Here is a 17,772-nt window from a genome sequence, read left to right on the forward strand (position 1 = left end):
AATCAGACTGCTTTCCCATTAGTTTTGATTCTTGTTCCCCTTGTTTGACTCTCAGCCATTTTGTTAATTTAACATTAATTGCTCTGCCTAGTCTCCTGTCTTAGTAGCTCAAATCCAGTCTTTCTCATTTTCTGAGTATAGATGATTTTATTGGATGAATGCTGGTGTCCCATTGATCTTATTGGTAACACCAATCCAGCTCTAATGGTATGAATTTTCCCTTCTTCTTGTGCTCTCAGCTCAGCAAGATACTGCTAATCCTACTTTCCAAATAGGTTTCCTTCACCAGACATGTTTGTACTGCATAGCCTAAGGGATTCACACATGTAAGAAATTGGTTTTGACTTTCTTTAAGGGAAAAGCAGAAAATCTAGAGTCCAGAATAGAGGCACAGAAATAATGGTACATTTTGAAAAACTGGAAAGGCTGAAAGCATTGGTAAGATGCCAGGTCCAAGACTTGCCTATTCACACAACACCAAACAAATCAGTTTAAGTTTAAAAAAATGAACTTAATGGGTGTGTGACCCTCAAGAGAAGCAAAAACTGAGCATCAACATAAAGTCTTTATCTAAGTAATAAAGTGAAAAGCTGCTATAAGGGGAGGCTGACTGCTTGTTATATGTCTGTACTGAAAAAGGGTCAAGAGGCAGGAAGTTCAAATTGCAGTGAAAGAAATTTCCTTTTGACATAAGGATTTCTAGCCAGAGAAGGATGTGAAGCCCTTGAATTGGGCTTCAATAGATCCAAATGGGCTCTCCCTCTCTGGAGCCTTTAAGAACAGAATGCGTAAGTGGCTATCTTGGGGAGCTGAACCAGAAGCTTTGGAAGAGCTGTGCTCTTAACTATCTTAACTAATCACAGAATAACTCCTAACTAGCTGCAGAAATCTACATGGAGGGTTCTTCAGGCAAGAGAAAAAAGGATGTGGAGAAATATAGAAATAAAATAAATTGCATCAAAATAAATTGTGACTGGGACTGAGTGGAAGGCCTGGGGCTGTGGATTGAACACAGGAGTGATATTATAAAAGGTCGAAGATGTACATGTTTGTATCTAAAGAATGACCCACTTAACTCTTCCCTGAGGCTCCTCCCAACACTGTAATTCCATGGATCCAAGGTAAAGTTACTGTCAAATTCAAGTTAAACTCAGGATTCAACTTTGCTTTTCCTCATTAAAACACAGGACTATAGAATTCTAAAGTTCCCTCACTAATTCATGTTTTCTTTTCTCTCTCTCTCTCCCCTCTGCCCCCTGTCCCCCTTCTCTCTCTCTCTCTCTCTCTCTCACACACACACACACACACACAGTTAGAGAGGGTAAGAGATTTGCAATACATGAAAGCTATATGTCAGTGCAGAAAACTTTTTTCAAGGAAACATTTCTCTTTCTGAAAATTCATCATAGACCACAACCAATCTGACTGCATTGATCCTTCCATTCTTCCTGTTTGTCTGCCTGCCCACTGCCTGTGTGTGCACATGTGTGTATGTGTGGCTCCTCATCCTCATCAATTCATTTACCCACCACTGACAAAAACCATGATGCCCTCTTTGCCAGCATGTTGGGAAAATAGATCAAAATGTGGTTACCTTTGTTGGTTATAAAAATACATTTTTTTTTCAGATGATTCCAAATTCTCAGAAGCTGTACAGACCTTGCTCACCTGGATAGAGCGAGGAGAGGTCAACCGTCGTAGCGCCAACAACTTCTACTCCATGATCCAGTCGGCCAACAGCCATGTCCGCCGCCTGGTGAACGAGAAAGCGGCCCATGAGAAAGATATGGAAGAAGCAAAGGAGAAGTTCAAGCAAGCCCTTTCTGGAATTCTCATTCAATGTGAGTGGAACTTAGAGTTCTGCTGGAATGAGGATAAGTCACTTCACTTAGTCACTTGCTCTCTACGGGAGCCCAGGTCTCCAAAGCCATCCTGTGTTAAGGCTCAAGGCTCCCTTTTTCACTGCCTTGTGCTCTCCTTATATTGCCAAATGCCCGTGCTCCAGTTTCACAGAAGACATGTGGTCACCTGCCAGCTTCATTTTCTCTGGTATATCTACTTCAACTCCTTAGAAACATCCTTAGACCACATCCTGTACTTCTACAGCCCTGGGCCTCAATAGAGGGCTGGATATTTTATTGCTAAAGTTACGATGTAGCATCAGCATTTTAAAGCTGCTTTTCTTCAGATTTGCATAATTATCATCATGTAATATGCCTTCCAGAAACTCCATTTCAAAGATCAATGTAATTATATTTCCCCAAGATGATTGGATAAAACTCAAATTTTCTACTTCTACATTTTTGATTTAGTTTACTTTCTTCTGCTACCTTTGCTGGATGTCATAGACACTGGGACAAGGTGAGAAACTATCAAAATGGCCATTTTCAAAAAGAAGTTCTGCTCCAAACCTATCTAAGCTCTCTGAAATGAGCCAGATCAGATAAATTATCAAGTAATTTTTTGTTCACCACATTATAAAATTATGCACTCTTTATTTTTTCAGTAAGAAAGTGTATTCACCTTGAGAGTAAGGGTACAATTTTATGATTTTGCTTTTAAACAATTATGGTCCACTCTTTCCAAACTTGACTTCCCTGTACTTGACTCATCCATAATTGTGATTAAGGGGGAATTGTTCCATTTGCCACTTGTATTTTGAAAGCATATATGAGCATAAAATCCAGGAGGCAAAAGCGCATGTCTTCAGGACTTGAGAATAATTTTAAAAAGAGAGCAGCAAGCATCATGGGAATATAAATCCTTAAGTCATTAGAAGACAGGGTGCAAACAGGAGTGTAAAGAGAAAAAAAATACCTCTGGATTTTCTTGCTGTGAACACCCAGTCAGACAGGGGCTCTTGTCCTGCTTTTCTTTTCCCAAAAGAGTCATGTCTAAGCTTCCCCTCTCTTGAACTGTGATTAAGATAAAGCCGAAACACTATTCACAATAGCAAAGACTTGGAATCAACCCAAATGTCCATCTGTGACAGACTGGATTAAGAAAATGTGGCACATATACACCATGGAATACTATGCAGCCATAAAAAAGGATGAGTTTGCGTCCTTTGTAGGGACATGGATGCAGCTGGAAACCATTATTCTTAGCAAACTATCACAAGAACAGAAAACCAAACACCGCATGTTCTCACTCATAGGTGGGAACTGAACAATGAGATCACCTGGACTTGGGAAGGGGAACATCACACACTGGGGCCTATCATGGGGAGGGGGGAGGGGGGAGGGATTGCACTGGGGAGTTATACCTGATATAAATGATGAATTGATGGGTGCTGACGAGTTGATGGGTGCAGCACACCAACATGGCACAAGTATACATATGTAACAAACCTGCACGTTATGCACATGTACCCTAGATCTTAAAGTATAATAAAAATAATAATAATAATTAAAAAAACAAAAAGAAAAGAAATCCTCCCTAAACTTGTGATCATTAAAATGCTTTTCTGTAAACATTAAAAAAAAAAAAAAAAAAAGATAAAGCCGAAGAACATCTGCACACATTTTCCCATTTGACATTTTAAGAGACCTTGAAAAATACTCTCCAGGACCACACTTACACAGTATCCTTCCCTAAAATTTGTATTTTTCCAGTCAACGAGTCTATCTCGGTAGATTTAAATAAGATTCAATCCATCTTAGGTTTTGATTTGATGCTTCTAGTTAAACATACCTCAGAATAGTAAAAGCATGAATTCTGTTGAAGCAAGGCATCCAAGTGTGTGTCAGAGCGCTATGAAAGGAGCCAGGGGTAGAATGTTTCTGGTACAGTTTGCCATTTTCTTCCATGCCATGTGGAGTCACTAGTACTAAAATAAAGACAAGTACTAAATTAAAGTGCATTTGCTGTGACTCTTCCTCTCCTGCCTCCATGAATTCACACTGCCTGTATTAAAACTCTAGTTGTTACCATTTTACCCCAAGCCTCTGGTGTTCCCTTTTGCCTTTCTGTATGTTGATGTCTTTTCCTTTGCGTCCCCTTTAAAATCAAAGTACCCCAACACACGTAGCCTTTTCCAAGCACAACCACAGCTTAGTATAGTGTCATAACAAGAAGATACAACAAGCCTGATGCTTCTCTTTTATTTCATTTCTTTTCTCCTCTCTTTTTCCATCCCTGGATGATACCCTGGCCTGATCCAACTGCTGATTTGATGCTGCAGTTGAGCAGATAGTGGCTGTGTACCATTCTGCCTCCAAGCAGAAGGCATGGGACCACTTCACAAAAGCCCAGCGGAAGAACATCAGCGTGTGGTGCAAACAAGCTGAGGTTGGTAACTTTTTATTCTGGTAGCCCCTCAGGGGGACAGTTTCTTTCTTTAACAAGTTATTGATTTGGAGTTTAGCCAGAATTAAATAGTGCCAAGCTCCCATGGTCACAACAAGGCCCTAATGAAACACTAAGACATGTTCTATAGCCTGTCACTGTGTCCAGACCACCTGCTGTCAAAAGGGTAATAAATGTTCATGTGCTGTGGTGAATGCATTCTGCTGCATGGAAACCTTAGCAGTGAAAATGTAGCTGGGATAATTATAAGTTTACTTCTCTAAGCGAGCTAGTCTTGGGTACAACAATAATTACTGACCTGCGCTTCTAGTGTTAGTAATATTAGGGCTGTCTTACATTTTTTAGAGTGTCTTGACAGTGAAGGACGGAAGCTGCCTGGTGTTACATTGGATCTTTGAATTTTCTGAGCTTCTTTTATCAAACTCATTTAGTCATCTTTATAGGTGGAAGCCTTAAAGGTAACAGGACTCTGATCTTAGGTTAAGGTTGGCACACACCTCTCTGTTTATACTCAAGTGACATTTTTAGCATAACAATAGAATAAATGTGATGTGATTAGGTTGCTATTCTTTTTTTTTTTTTTTTTGAGATGGAGTCTCACTCTGTCGCCCAGGCTGGAGTGCAGTGGCCGGATCTCAGCTCACTGCAAGCTCCGCCTCCCGGGTTTTACGCCATTCTCCTGCCTCAGCCTCCAGAGTAGCTGGGACTACAGGCGCCCCCCACCTTGCCCAGCTAGTTTTTTGTATTTTTAGCAGAGACAAGGTTTCACCGTGTTAGCCAGGATGGTCTTGATCTCCTGACCTCGTGATCCGCCCGTCTTGGCCTCCCAAAGTGCTGGGATTACAGGCTTGAGCCACCGCGCCCGGCCTAGGTTGCTATTCTGAATCAAAGATTAAAAACTGAGATGGGAGATTTCACTGATCTGCCATTGGAAATCCTGTTACATATGCCTCAAGTCCCTATTCCTATGGGCAACTTCTTTACCAAGCCCTAATATTTTCAATTTATATATGCAGCAAGTTTTTCAACTACATTTCTGGTCCTCTTTGCCAGCCTGGTAGCAATCCCATTATATCTATCAATATAAATTGTCATATTCCTTAACTTTTAAATAGCATTTACAAGATATTTACGTTTATAAAGTTCTTTCACATTGGTTATCTCACCTGTGTGAGCCTCACAATAGACAAGGTGGAGTGAAAAATATATTGAACTAAGAGCCAGACATGAATTCAAATCTCAGCTCTGACATGTTAGTGCTGTGTGACTGAGCAAGTTATTCAGCTTTTCTCAGTCTCTGTTTCTTCACCTGTATTTTCGAGACAATAATGAAACTAGTCTTATAAGATTAGATGAGTTAGGAAATGTGTAAACAGTTTGAAAAATAGAAATAGTATTACTTCAGTTTTTATTAACAACTTCAGAAGGGATAGTGAGTAGGTATAGAATTCATGTTTTACCTGCAGGAAAACTGAAACATAAAAATGTTAAGTAATTTACGCAAAATTACAAAGCTAGCAAATGGACTAGAAATTATTCTCCTCGCTGTGAGCTCTGGTACAAAATGCTTTGTGGTCTTGAGCTAGTCATTTAACCTTTGTAGCTCTTTTGTTTCTTAACCTATAAAATAAAGATAGTAATTTCTCTCTGTCCTTCACTAGAATATATGAGATATGTTTGTGTGAGAACAATTCGAAAACCATGAAAAGCATTTAGGAAAAAATAAGCCAAATCCTGTTTATAAACTGATAGTATCTGAGCCATCAATTCTGGCACAGCAAAGGGATCTGGGAGTCACTAGAAAGAAATCCCTGAAGACATCCATCCAATGGGTGGGTGGAGTCATAAAAAGCCAATAGCATTTTTACTTGTTTTTTAAAGAATTAGGGGAAAAAAGAAAACTATTATCTTACTGTAGCACAAACTTGTTTTAGAATCCTAGGGCTGCCTCCTGTTGTTCACCTTCAACAAACAAAATTCAACTTTGTGATTCAAATGTTTACTGATCACTTTCTCCATCTCAAGCACTATGACAGGCAACATAGAATGAAATGATCTTTGCCCTCAGAGAGATAGAAGGGTAATGAAAGTGATCAAGAGGAGGAGGGGAGTTTCACATGCTAAATTTAAAATATCCAGTCTTCAGTTCAGAAGAATAAAAGTTGAGAGAAAAATGCTCAGTAGGTCTTACGATTGTAGAAAAACAGAATAGGCATTAAGTTTCTACCTTCTCTTTGATACACGTACACTTCTAACGTCTCTTTGGGTTAGAACTTTATAGAATTACAGGCCTACCATTCCAAACTCTGAAGAACTGTTTGCAGATAGATATTCAAATAATCCACATACCCTTGGTTTAGGACCCGTCTGCACTAACACCAGCTATTGGCCTTCAGCCCTCAAAAAACATACTAACACAATTTGGATCAACCTAATTTGTATTTCTACTATGTATCATGCAATAGACATTAATTAAGAACCTGAGTTTGTACTTTGCTTCATTATATTAAATGATATCTCAGAATCAAATTTCTACATAAGTGTGGAAGCTATCTCCCTGTCCTCTGCTTCTTTCCATTCCCTTGTCTGATCCCTTCTTCACCAATTTTCCTCTTAATGTTGAAAGTCTTAGACTGGGCATGGTGGCTCATGCCTTCCCAGTACTTTGGGAGGCTGACACAGGCAGATTGCTTGAGCTCAGGAGTTCGAGACCAGCTTGGGCAACATGGTAAAACCCCATCTCTACAAAAAATACAAAACTTAGCTGGGTGTGGTGGCCCATGCCTGTGTTCCCAGCTACTTGAGAGGCTGAGGTGGGATGATCACTTGAACCCAGGAAGTCGAGGCTGTAGTGAACACCACTGCACTCCAGCCTGGGCAACAGAGCAAGACCCTGTTAAAAAAATAGAAGAAACTCTGGCTAAGTAGAATTTTGTTATACATTTAATAAGAAACTGGTTTTTCTGGTAATCATGTTCCTATCATAAAACATGAATAAGATTAATTTAAATCCACATAAATTTTTGTGAAACTGTAGTTAGACAATTAATGTGTAATGATTTATGATTTGCCTACTTTATGATAAATCAAAAATGTCAGCTGGTACAGAAGTGGTTCTTTTCCTGCATTTTCCTGTCTCAGATTTCAGTTTTATTCCACATGAAAGTACATTGTCCCCCATTATAGAGTAGTGTGTGAATTTCTAAGCTTCAGAAAAAGTTATTGTTAGATCAGACTCAGTCATTATAATGTGTTTCCAGAAATCACTAACAGTTCACTGTTGAAATGAAAAATATCACAAATCTACTGTGGGCAGGAGAATGGTATAAAAACTTTAGGAAGGTTATCTTACCTTTTTTATTGTAGTCTACCAGTGATGTGACCGAGTCAATTTCAGGTAGAGATTTACAAATGCAAATTGCTGAAAAATGTTTCTACATGCCATTGCCATTCTTTTGGTTTCAGCACTGGATTCAAAATGCCAGGATGGGAAATGGGGCAAATCTGGGAGACAGCTATTTCCTTTGCTGTCTGCCCTTCAGTGGTCAGAGTTTTTCCCCTGCCTGCACCTATGTCCAAACTAGGTAGAATGCCTTCCTCAGGTTCATGTCACCTTTTAGCCCTTCACTCTGAAGGTATTTGTTAGGATTTCCTTCCCAAAGTAGAGCTTTTCTGATCCAACCGGAGAATACAGAAAACAAGTAGCTCAGATATCAAGTGCTTTAAGGGAAAGATTTTCGAAGAATTAAAACCTCACTCCTTATTTTTGGGAGTACTGTCGCTTACTAAATGTTCCCCATAAGCTTACTTTAGTATAGTACCCCATAACCTCTGCTGTTCTCTTTACCTTTTATCCCATTCGTGTGATATAGTATTGGGTATTTATAGAAGAATAATGATATAATACTGAGCTTCTTTGTAGCTAGAAAGGATTGTCTAGTGGGAAGGTGGTTCTGAGCTCAGCCAGTTTGCCTGCCTGACTGAACAACTTAGGGAAACATACTTCTTAGTTTTTCTTACCCTTATTTTATTATCAGTTAAAGCAACTGGTGATTCTTATTCCTGAAGTACTTTGAAACATTTAAGTAAAATTTGTTCATAGGTCTGTTATATTTCCAGGGATTTTTGAAGATGGTGAAAGACTCTAGATAAGTTATATCACATAATTTTTTAACTTTTTATGTTTCTAAGAAGAGATTACGCTTGTTTGCCCAGCTGGAAGAAGAGAGATGTTTTGTGGATGCTGAAAACCTAGAGGACATGTCTTAGCTTTAGCTCTCAGATATTCCTGCCCTGGGACGTTTTCCTAGAAGGAACACATTTTACTCTTTTGAGAAACACAGTAACTTTCTCAGGGTTATGTGACATGTTTGTGAATCAAGAGTTGGTCTCTGCTTATACTCTCCAACAGTCTACATTTTTGTTAGGCAACTAGAAAGTCATGACTTTTCCTAATGCAGTAAGTTGTACAATATTCGAATTTGCCAATGTCAAACTTCATTATAATCACCTTTCCAGTAACAGCTCTTTGATGATAACTGAAAATCAGACTCCTGAGATAGAATGAATTCTCAGAAATGAGAAATTCCTTTATTGTTCTCTGTGTAATAAGTTTGAATAAGACATAGCAAATCTCTCTCTTGACATAGCCCTTTAAAGTTCATTTTACTCAAGCAAGTCATTATTTTATTCTATTTTAGGTAATGCCCCTGAAGCACATGGGAAAGTCTATGTTAGCATCTTCTTTTTCTATTCTTAACTATCAGTGATGATACTAAATAGCTCACTTTTTTTAAAAAGGGTTTTTTATTTATTTTTAGTAAAAACTTAACTTGAGATAGAAATCATTATTTTTCCTGATAAAAGGAATAAAAAGGAGGATGTTGGTTGGGATAATGACTAACTACACCATTAATTATTTTAAAATCCATTTGAAATATATATAATTCCCCTAAATGGAGGCAATTTTCACAGACAACTTCGGATATTTCCTGTGTACAGCCCAGTACAGGCTAATCGAAGCAAGGAATTCTCAGTTCAGTGCTGAGGAGCCTCTGACAGGCATTAGTTGGCCTCTAAATGATTGCAAGCTGCTTCAAAATGCACAGTTGTTGTGTTTACCTTTTTAAAGTGACTTTTCTCATGGGATCTTGATCATTTTCAGTGTTTTTGATGCCTTCCTGAAGGTCTGTGTTTATATCTGTTAGCACTTCCCTTCAGCCTGAAGAACTGTCTTCAGCATTTTCTATAGCGTATTTCTATAGTGCAAGTCTGTTGGTGATGAATTCTTGCATTTAATTTTGTCTGAAAGTATACCTCAGCTTTATTCTTGAGAGAATTTGTCTGTGAATACAGAATTCTGAATAAATGGATATTTGTATTTCTTCATGAACTTAAAGATATTATTTCACTGACTTCTGGCCTTAAATTGTTTCTGAAGGAAGTCAAAGTATTCAAATTGTTGTTCCCCTCTGTATAATGCATTGCTTTTCTCTGGCTGCTTTCCAGAGTTTATCTTTATCTTTAGCTTTCTGCTGTTTTAATATGATATACTTTTTTCACACATATCCTGCTTGGGGTTCACTGAGCTCTTTGAATATGTAGATTAATGTCTTTCATCAAATTTCAGAAATTGCCAACCCTTATTTCTTCAAATCTTTTAAAATTATTTTCTTTCTCCTCTTTTTCTGCAATTTTATTTACATGTGTCTGAGATCTTTGTAATCTCACAAGGTCCCAAGGCTCTGTTTTTTAAAAATAGTTATCTTTCTCTGTGTTCTTCAGATTGGATATATTTGTTGTGCTGTCTCTTTAAGTTCTCTCATTATTCTGTCATCTCTATTCTACTTTTAGGCTCATCTGGTAATTTTTATTTCAGATATCATTTTCTAGCTGTAGAATCACCCAGATGTGGTAGTTATCAGACAAGATTATAAAGCAGCTATTACAACTATTCTCAGTGATGTAAAAGAAATATGCTCATAATGAATGTAAAGATAGGAAATCTCAGCAGAGGAATAGAAAATTTTTTAAAGAATCCTTGGTTCTTTTTATTTTCAGACAAAAGAACTCTTGGCTCCTTTTAAATGTTTCTATTCCTCTGCTGAGATTTTCTATCTTTTCATTCATTATAAACATATTTTCTTTACATCATGAGCACAGTTACATTAATAACTGCCTTAGTTTCTTGTCTGCTAAATTACCACATCTAGGTGATTTCAGTGTTGGTCTCTGTTAATTGTCCTTTCTTTCGGAAGTGGGCCATCTCTTCCTAGTTTTCTATGTCAAGTAATTTTGGGCTTTTTCCTAGAGATGACAGATATTATATAATGAAGACTCTGGATTACGCTATGTTCTTTCAAAGAATGTTGACTTTGTTTTTGTTTGTTTTAATGGTCAATTTACTTGGTTGGATTCAAGCTGGGAATTCTATCTCTTGGATGGCAGCTCAGTTGTCATTTCAGTTCTTTTAGCCTTAGCTGTGCTGTTGGGAATCTTCCTCATGCTTTCTTGGCTCAGATATCATGCAGACATTTGAGCAGATCTTATATACAGAATTTAAAGTTCTTTCCCCCTGCCTCTATTGTCTCCTTTCTGGGATTCCCTTCTTGCTTTCCAGTGGCTGTAACTGTCCTGAATTCTCCTTGAGTTCTTTAGGCCATAAAGACTATGGGCTTTCTATTAGAAATTTAGCCATCTTATGAGGTGCTAACTCTGGTCTACCCTCAGACTAAATTGCCCTTTAAAAACTGACTCACCCTATGCTATTCCTTTCTTCCAAGTATCAGCTTCTCTTCAGAATGTGTCTGCTTTTGTTCACTCTCCAATGTCATCAAGTAGTTATAGGTTTTATTTTGTGTTTTGTCCAAAGATTATAGTTATTATCCATGGGAAGGTTGCTCTGGTAGAATATTACTCCTGAAAGCTCATCTTTGCTGTAACTTCTAAAACTACAAAAACTCAATTAAGAGTTATGTTAAGTAAAACTATAAAAGGACAGACAAGAGGATGGCAAGCAGCAAAATTAAAGGGTCCAACATGGGGAGGTGAAAATGGCAGAACCCTTAAGGGAAAGTCCACAAATCCATGTAAGAGGTAAAATGTCTTTCATGGCCAAAAGTACTTTCTAATATGATAGGAATATACGAATCATAGACTCCTGGAGCCCTGGGTCTGGAAAGAAAGCCTAATGCAAGACAGCATAACCAAGTCTGCTTTGTCTGAGACTGTTTTACTTTCAACATGCCTCTTTACCTTAAGAGTATTTGGAGGATTTTTTTCCTAATATGTCAAAAAAAATGCTGCTTTATCTTATGCTTAACTCTGTTCATTTCCTCAACATTTTCAAGGAATTCCCACCTAAAAAGTATACCTTTTAACCTTAGGAAATTCGCAACATTCATAATGATGAATTAATGGGAATCAGGCGAGAAGAAGAAATGGAAATGTCTGATGATGAAATAGAAGAAACGACAGAAACAAAAGAAACTGAGGAATCAGGTAAAGATAATTCTGTTTTCTTTTTTTAATAAACATGTACTTGCAGACATGATATTTTCAAACTTTTAATACCCAGTAAGGTACGGTCATCAACCCATCAGCCTGGATACCAGCTGGAAATAATTGGTGAGGCCATATATGTACACGCTGGCTGAGTATCAGCCCTGTGGCTACAGGATTTTCTGTGGTTTTCACTTATAGATACCTTGCATTGAAGTGCCTAATTAAAAGTGGACTTTCTTTTCCAAAAAGCAGTGGGTATTTAGGCAGCTCTAACCTAGTATAGTCAGAACCTCACTGTGAGACAGAGGCCATGTTATAGGTCCTTAGTGGGACCCATAGGGCAAACTTTTTGAACAACTGATAATACCCTCCCCTTCAATTTCATAATAAACTATCTTGGATGGGAGAATTACCATTGCAGATAGTAAAATAGCCAGAAGACTACTCTTTGTAGGCAAACCATTCCAGACAATCTTAGGAGTCAGATTATAGGAAGTTACAATGGAAAAGCCACTGGACCTAAAGTTCAAACACCTGAGTTCTAGTCTAAACTCTGTCCTTCTTGACCTAGGAGGAACTTCTTCCTCACTGAGCCTCAGCTTCCACACTTGTAAGGAGTACATTATAAAAACCATTTAACGGCCAGGCGCCATGGCTCAGGCCTATAATCTCAGCACTTTGGGAGGCTGAGGCGGGTGGATCACCTGAGTTCAGGAGTTTGAGACCAGCCTGACCAAAACGGTGAAACCCCGTCTCTACTAAAAATACAAAAAATTAGCTGGGCGTGGTAGTGCATGCCTGTTATCCCAGCTACTCGGGAGGCTGAGGCAGAAGAATCCCTTGAAATCCCTTGAACCTGGGAGGTGGACGTTGCAGTGAGCAGAGGTCGCACCATTGCACTCCAGCCTGGGCAACAAGAGCAAAACTCTGCCTCAAAACAAACAAACATAAAAACATCTAACAGGGATTTTGTGATGGTTAAATGAGTTCATCCACTTATTTAATAACTATTACATGCTAAGCACTATGCTAGAGATTGGAGATATAGTTGTATACTGTTCCTGAGGTGTGTGTGTGTGTGTGTAAACAAGAGAGAGAGATTGTAATTCAAATCTGAATTTCCTGGTTCCAGTGCTTGTATAGTAAAGTCAGCAGCTCTATAGCCACTTGAGTGGTCTTAGAATTTTCACTCCATCAACAGAAACTCTGAAGGAAAGAAAAACACCAAGTCAGACTTTGAAAAAGGTATTCATTAGCTGTTACATCTGAATTTTTTCTATTTTTGCCATATGTTTGAACCCTAAACATACAAACTGCTATCTATATTGAATAAACTCTTTGTAATCAGTGGTTATCTAGCATTTTCAGGATAGTTAACTAATTACTGCAAATAAATACTGTAAACATATAGCCAAAGTAAACAAAGAGTCGAATAAGAATTGAACTATTCAGATTATTTAAGTGCTTAGCTATGATGTTTTATAGCTGATTAATCTTTCACTTGTATGATTGTTTACACCTCAGTATCTACAGTATTGTACACAGTGTTTACCCAGCGTTGCCATGAAATAAATGCTACCGTAAGTTTGAGCATCCACTTGACAAATTGCTGAGTTTGTGGAGTTATTGGGGGAGGAGAGGGGTATATGGAAGATTCAGATTGAACACACTTACTAGAGTTATATAATTGCATTTTGCTTCTGTATCTCTTTTGAGTTAAAAGCTGTATTGGCTACTGCACAGAATCTTATTCGTTTAGAGACTAGAAACTCCCTGACAGATCATCTTATAGCTATTTTCTTTCCTGTTCCACATGGCAGGATGCTGCTTTGTCAAATAAAGCTATCTACAATAGACTTAATGGAGCTTACCAAATAGCTTTTCTCCCAGAAGGTTTCAATTCATTTTAATTCAAGGACTTTTGTGCATTTTTCTTCCCCTCGATTGTATCTAATTCTGTTATCTCGCTTCTATAGTACTCAACTGCAGAAATCCCGCTAAATGTGAGCCAGTGAAAAGGTCCTCAGTTTTTATCTAAAGCAGCTACATGTTTTAGCTATCATTTGGTTCCAATTAAAAGCTTAAGCAACTAGATCTCAGATTTGTTTTTTTCCTCTGTCCATGCCACCAAACTTGAATTGTAGGAGCCTATGGCATGTTTCTGGTTAGATTTTACTTCCCAAAGAAAGTAAAACCAGCCTAGAAGTCTCAGTTATCTTTCCTTGGACTGCCACAAAATTTCTGTTATTTGAGAGACTCTGTATTAGCCAGCCCATATTTGTGATGCAGTACTTTAAATACTCTTGCCATGGAAGAAAGGACTGATGTACACAAAGCAATCTATTGAAGAGGGAGAATTACATCAAAGCAAATCATGATATAGTGTAAAACTATTTCATTATCTTGTTAGCCATGATGGAAAGTACTGTACCCAGTAAACATAAGAAAAGCTGTTCCCTGTCAACACCCATCTTCTGCTCTCTTTACTTAGACTAGTGATTCTCAGACTTCGTATACTGAAGAATCATTTGGGTTACCTTTACAAATTCAGATGTCTAAGCTGCAGAATCTGATCCAATAGGTCTGTAATAGGGTTGAGGAATCTGCATTTTATCAGCCATCCTAAATGATTTTGATGCTCGTGGTCTGGGAAGCACATTTGGAAAACATTGACTTAGACTAATTCCCTCCTTCATTGTTCTGGCCAAAGTTTTCTGTTCCCTCGATATTAATCTAATATCATTCTTCCTCCCCCACCTTTTATTTTCCATTATTGCCACTTTAAGAGTTTGGCCAATTAATTAACAAGCACTATGTCCTATAAGCTGATGGAGATAGAGATATAAATATGTGTAAATCCACACAAAATTTTAGAAATACCACTTGCTGCTAACATGGAAGGTACTGATTAGAATGCAGATGCAGCAGGGCAAGAGATATCAGGTGTGGGCCAGAGTTGTCACAGTCAGTGAGAAATTGATCAGGTCCTCGAAAGATGAACAGGTATAGATGATAGGAAGGAAGATAAGAAAGCATCTTGATGGTAGGGGGAAGGGAGGGAGTGAAAGGATCGGGGCTCAAAGAGGGAAATAAGCATGATGTATATAGGGGACAAAAGACTGAGTAGAGTAGATGGGTCCAAATTATGTAGGGCTATGTATGCCAACCTTAGACTTCGCACAGTAAGCAATATGCCACTGTAAGCACATCTTGTCCGTGGCACTAATATGATAAAAGCAACATGAATTATACATTTTAAGAGATAATCTTCAATTAAGAGAGTCTAACCAGATACTTTTACAGGAAGTGAGACGTAAAATGATGAGGGTGGGACCGGAGTGAAGGCAAGAGGAACTGAGATAAAAATGGTAGAAGAAAAGGAGGCACTGGATTCAATGAGATTAAAGATGCTAGGAGTCATTTTCGAGGAATATACCTAAGTCTTTAGTGCCAGATTGGATATAGATGATTAAGAAAAGGAAAGAGCCAGGAATGATTCTGTGTTTTCTAGTCTGAGAGACTGGAGACCTGTTGGTTGTATTGGTTCACTAGAGATGTCATAACAAAGTACCACAAAGTGGGTTGCTTAAATGACAGAAATGTATTGTCTCACAGTTCTGGAAGCTAGAAATCTGAGATCAAGATTTCAGCAGGGTTAGCTCCTTGTGAGGGAGAATCTGTTCCATTCCTGTCTCCTAGTTTCTGGTCATTTTCCAGCAATCTTTGGTGTTCCTTGTCTGGTAGATATATCATCCCAGTTTCTGCCTTCATGTTTACATGGTGTTCTCCCTGTGTGCATGCCTGTTTCTATGTCCAAATTTCCTCTGTCAATAAGGATATCAATCATATCAAGTTAGGACCCACCATAATGACCTCATTGTAATTTGACTACCTCGTAAAGAACCTGTTTCTCAATAAACCAGATTCTGAGAGCTTCAACATATCTTTTTTGAGAGGACACAATTCAAACCGTAACAGTAGAACTGACAGAAATGGACTGATGGATGGGTCTGATTTCCAGAATATGATGAGATGAACTGGAGATAGTAGATCATTGAGAAATGGGCAGAAGGGATTTGTATTCAAATTAGAGTTGAAGAAACTAGAAGGAATAGTAGATGGTAGTGAAGAGGTATTGGCTGAAGCCCTGAGAAAATTATTAAAGGAGTATGAAAGACAAGTGAAAGAAGAGCAAAAGGTTGAATATAGAATTTGGGGGGCTACCCACAATAAGGGAGAAGGAAAGAAAGAGGAGTTGGCAGAGGAGTTAGAAAAAAAGCAGTTCTGAGAGGGTGGAAGAAAGCTAGAAACAAATTGGGTTGTAGAAACCAAGAAAAGCTTTTATAGAAGTAAGTAGTCATTGACATTAACAGATGTTACAAAGAAAATCAGAATTGAGAGAAACAGTGCTGGGCAAGAGCTATTTTAGTAGAGTGATAGAGGTAGGGGCCAGAATATATGACATTAATAAAATAAAGTAAACAAAGACCATAGGTCAAGAAGTTGGGTACTAAGCAAAAGGAAATATGGATATTACAAATGGCAACGAGAATCGATGAAGTTAAGGATTTTTGTTGTTGTTGTTGTTGTTCAATAAAAAGGAAGGAGGCAATGGAGAGTATGAGATTGAAGATGCTAGAAAATAAAAGAGTACTTATGGAAGTGGAATCTTTGAAAAGAAGAAAGGGAAAGGATCCATATTCAAGTGGCATTTACTTTAGAGAGGCGAGAGCCCTCTTTCTCTGAGACAAGAGAGGGGAAGCTGAAAGTGTATAGGTAGCCCAGTCTTCTCCATATACTAACAGATTGTTTATTAATCACAAAAATGATTTGGATATGAGACCACGAGGAGAAGGGAACTGATTTGGAATAAATGCTATGGGCAGTATGGAAGGAAGAAATCAGCGAGAGGTGAGAGACCCATCAGCAAGGGCCAACATGAGTATGTATTGATCTAGCTGCCTAGCTCTACAACTTCCTATAAGAGTTCTCTGTGACCCAGGATAAGAGAGAGTGGAGTCAAGTGACTGTGAGTTGGGGATTGGCATGGTAAGCCTGGCCAAAGGTTTTCAGGAAGCTGAAGCAACACAAGGCACTGAGGAGTTTCCACTGGGATCTATTCCACCAGAAAGCAGCTAATGAATTAGCTTAGTGAAGTTGGCCACTCTGTGAGATTAAAGATCCCAGCAAGGAAAGAGAGCAGTCTTGGGGTGATGAGAGGCAGTGAGGAAAATGGCAGATGAGAATTCTATGTTTGAGATGGGAATTTAGAGATCTAAGAGGGGTAACAATGAGGTTCCAGGTGCATCCATGCTGGCAGAAGCCTGATTGGAATGGAGACAATAACCTGTAGAGGCAAAGGAAAGCAAGGCATTGTGAGGTCAGGAAACTCACTTGAGGTTTTTTGCCTGAGCTGACCTGCAACCACCCTAATAGGTCTTATTCATATCATTTCCTGCTCTTTCTTCCCACTCTTTGTTCTTTTCAGCTTTTTCCCTTTGTGAATCTCTGTAACTCAAACTTTCTTATGAGCCTTGAGAGGAATGTTACCCATTCTTCCTTCTATAATTTTGTAACATTTTTGGCATCTCCTGTAATTAAGCTTTAAAAGGGTGGCTGACTCCGTGAATTTACTTCTACTAATTTTTTTTCTTGTTTTCTTTATACCATTGAAGAGACTCAGGCACTAATTTTTTAGTGGCACAAAATCATTTTTGATCTTTTGTTGTACAGAAACATGTCTGGGATTTTGCTGTTAGTGGCTCCTCTAAAAAGAGGAGTTCACAGCTGCCTTCATACTTTCATATTGCCATGATGAACTGGCAGCCTTCAGATCTGAGGAACAATTGTCATAAAGAGAAACATTTTCCCCACATAGGAAATAGTCATAAAAGAGAAGCCAAGAACTAATGATGGCAAGATATGAATACATTCACTGTACTATGCTCTTTAGTATCAGGA

General features: G+C 38.4%; 1 protein-coding gene across 5 annotated transcripts in view; it reads left to right on the plus strand.

Annotated features, from left to right (window-relative positions):
* Nucleotides 1–17,772, plus strand: part of ENOX2 (ecto-NOX disulfide-thiol exchanger 2) — a 316,145-nt gene that overhangs the window by 262,002 nt on the left and 36,371 nt on the right. For all 5 annotated transcript variants that reach the window (XM_023198804.1, XM_023198805.1, XM_023198809.1 and 2 more), the window contains 3 exons: nt 1,629–1,841; nt 4,184–4,290; nt 11,694–11,808. In XM_023198804.1, coding sequence (XP_023054572.1) covers nt 1,629–1,841; nt 4,184–4,290; nt 11,694–11,808 — 435 coding nt within the window. The remainder of the gene's footprint in view (nt 1–1,628; nt 1,842–4,183; nt 4,291–11,693; nt 11,809–17,772) is intronic.

Source organism: Piliocolobus tephrosceles, chromosome 12 (genome assembly GCF_002776525.5).
Source record: "Piliocolobus tephrosceles isolate RC106 chromosome 12, ASM277652v3, whole genome shotgun sequence".
Taxonomy (NCBI): domain Eukaryota; kingdom Metazoa; phylum Chordata; class Mammalia; order Primates; family Cercopithecidae; genus Piliocolobus; species Piliocolobus tephrosceles.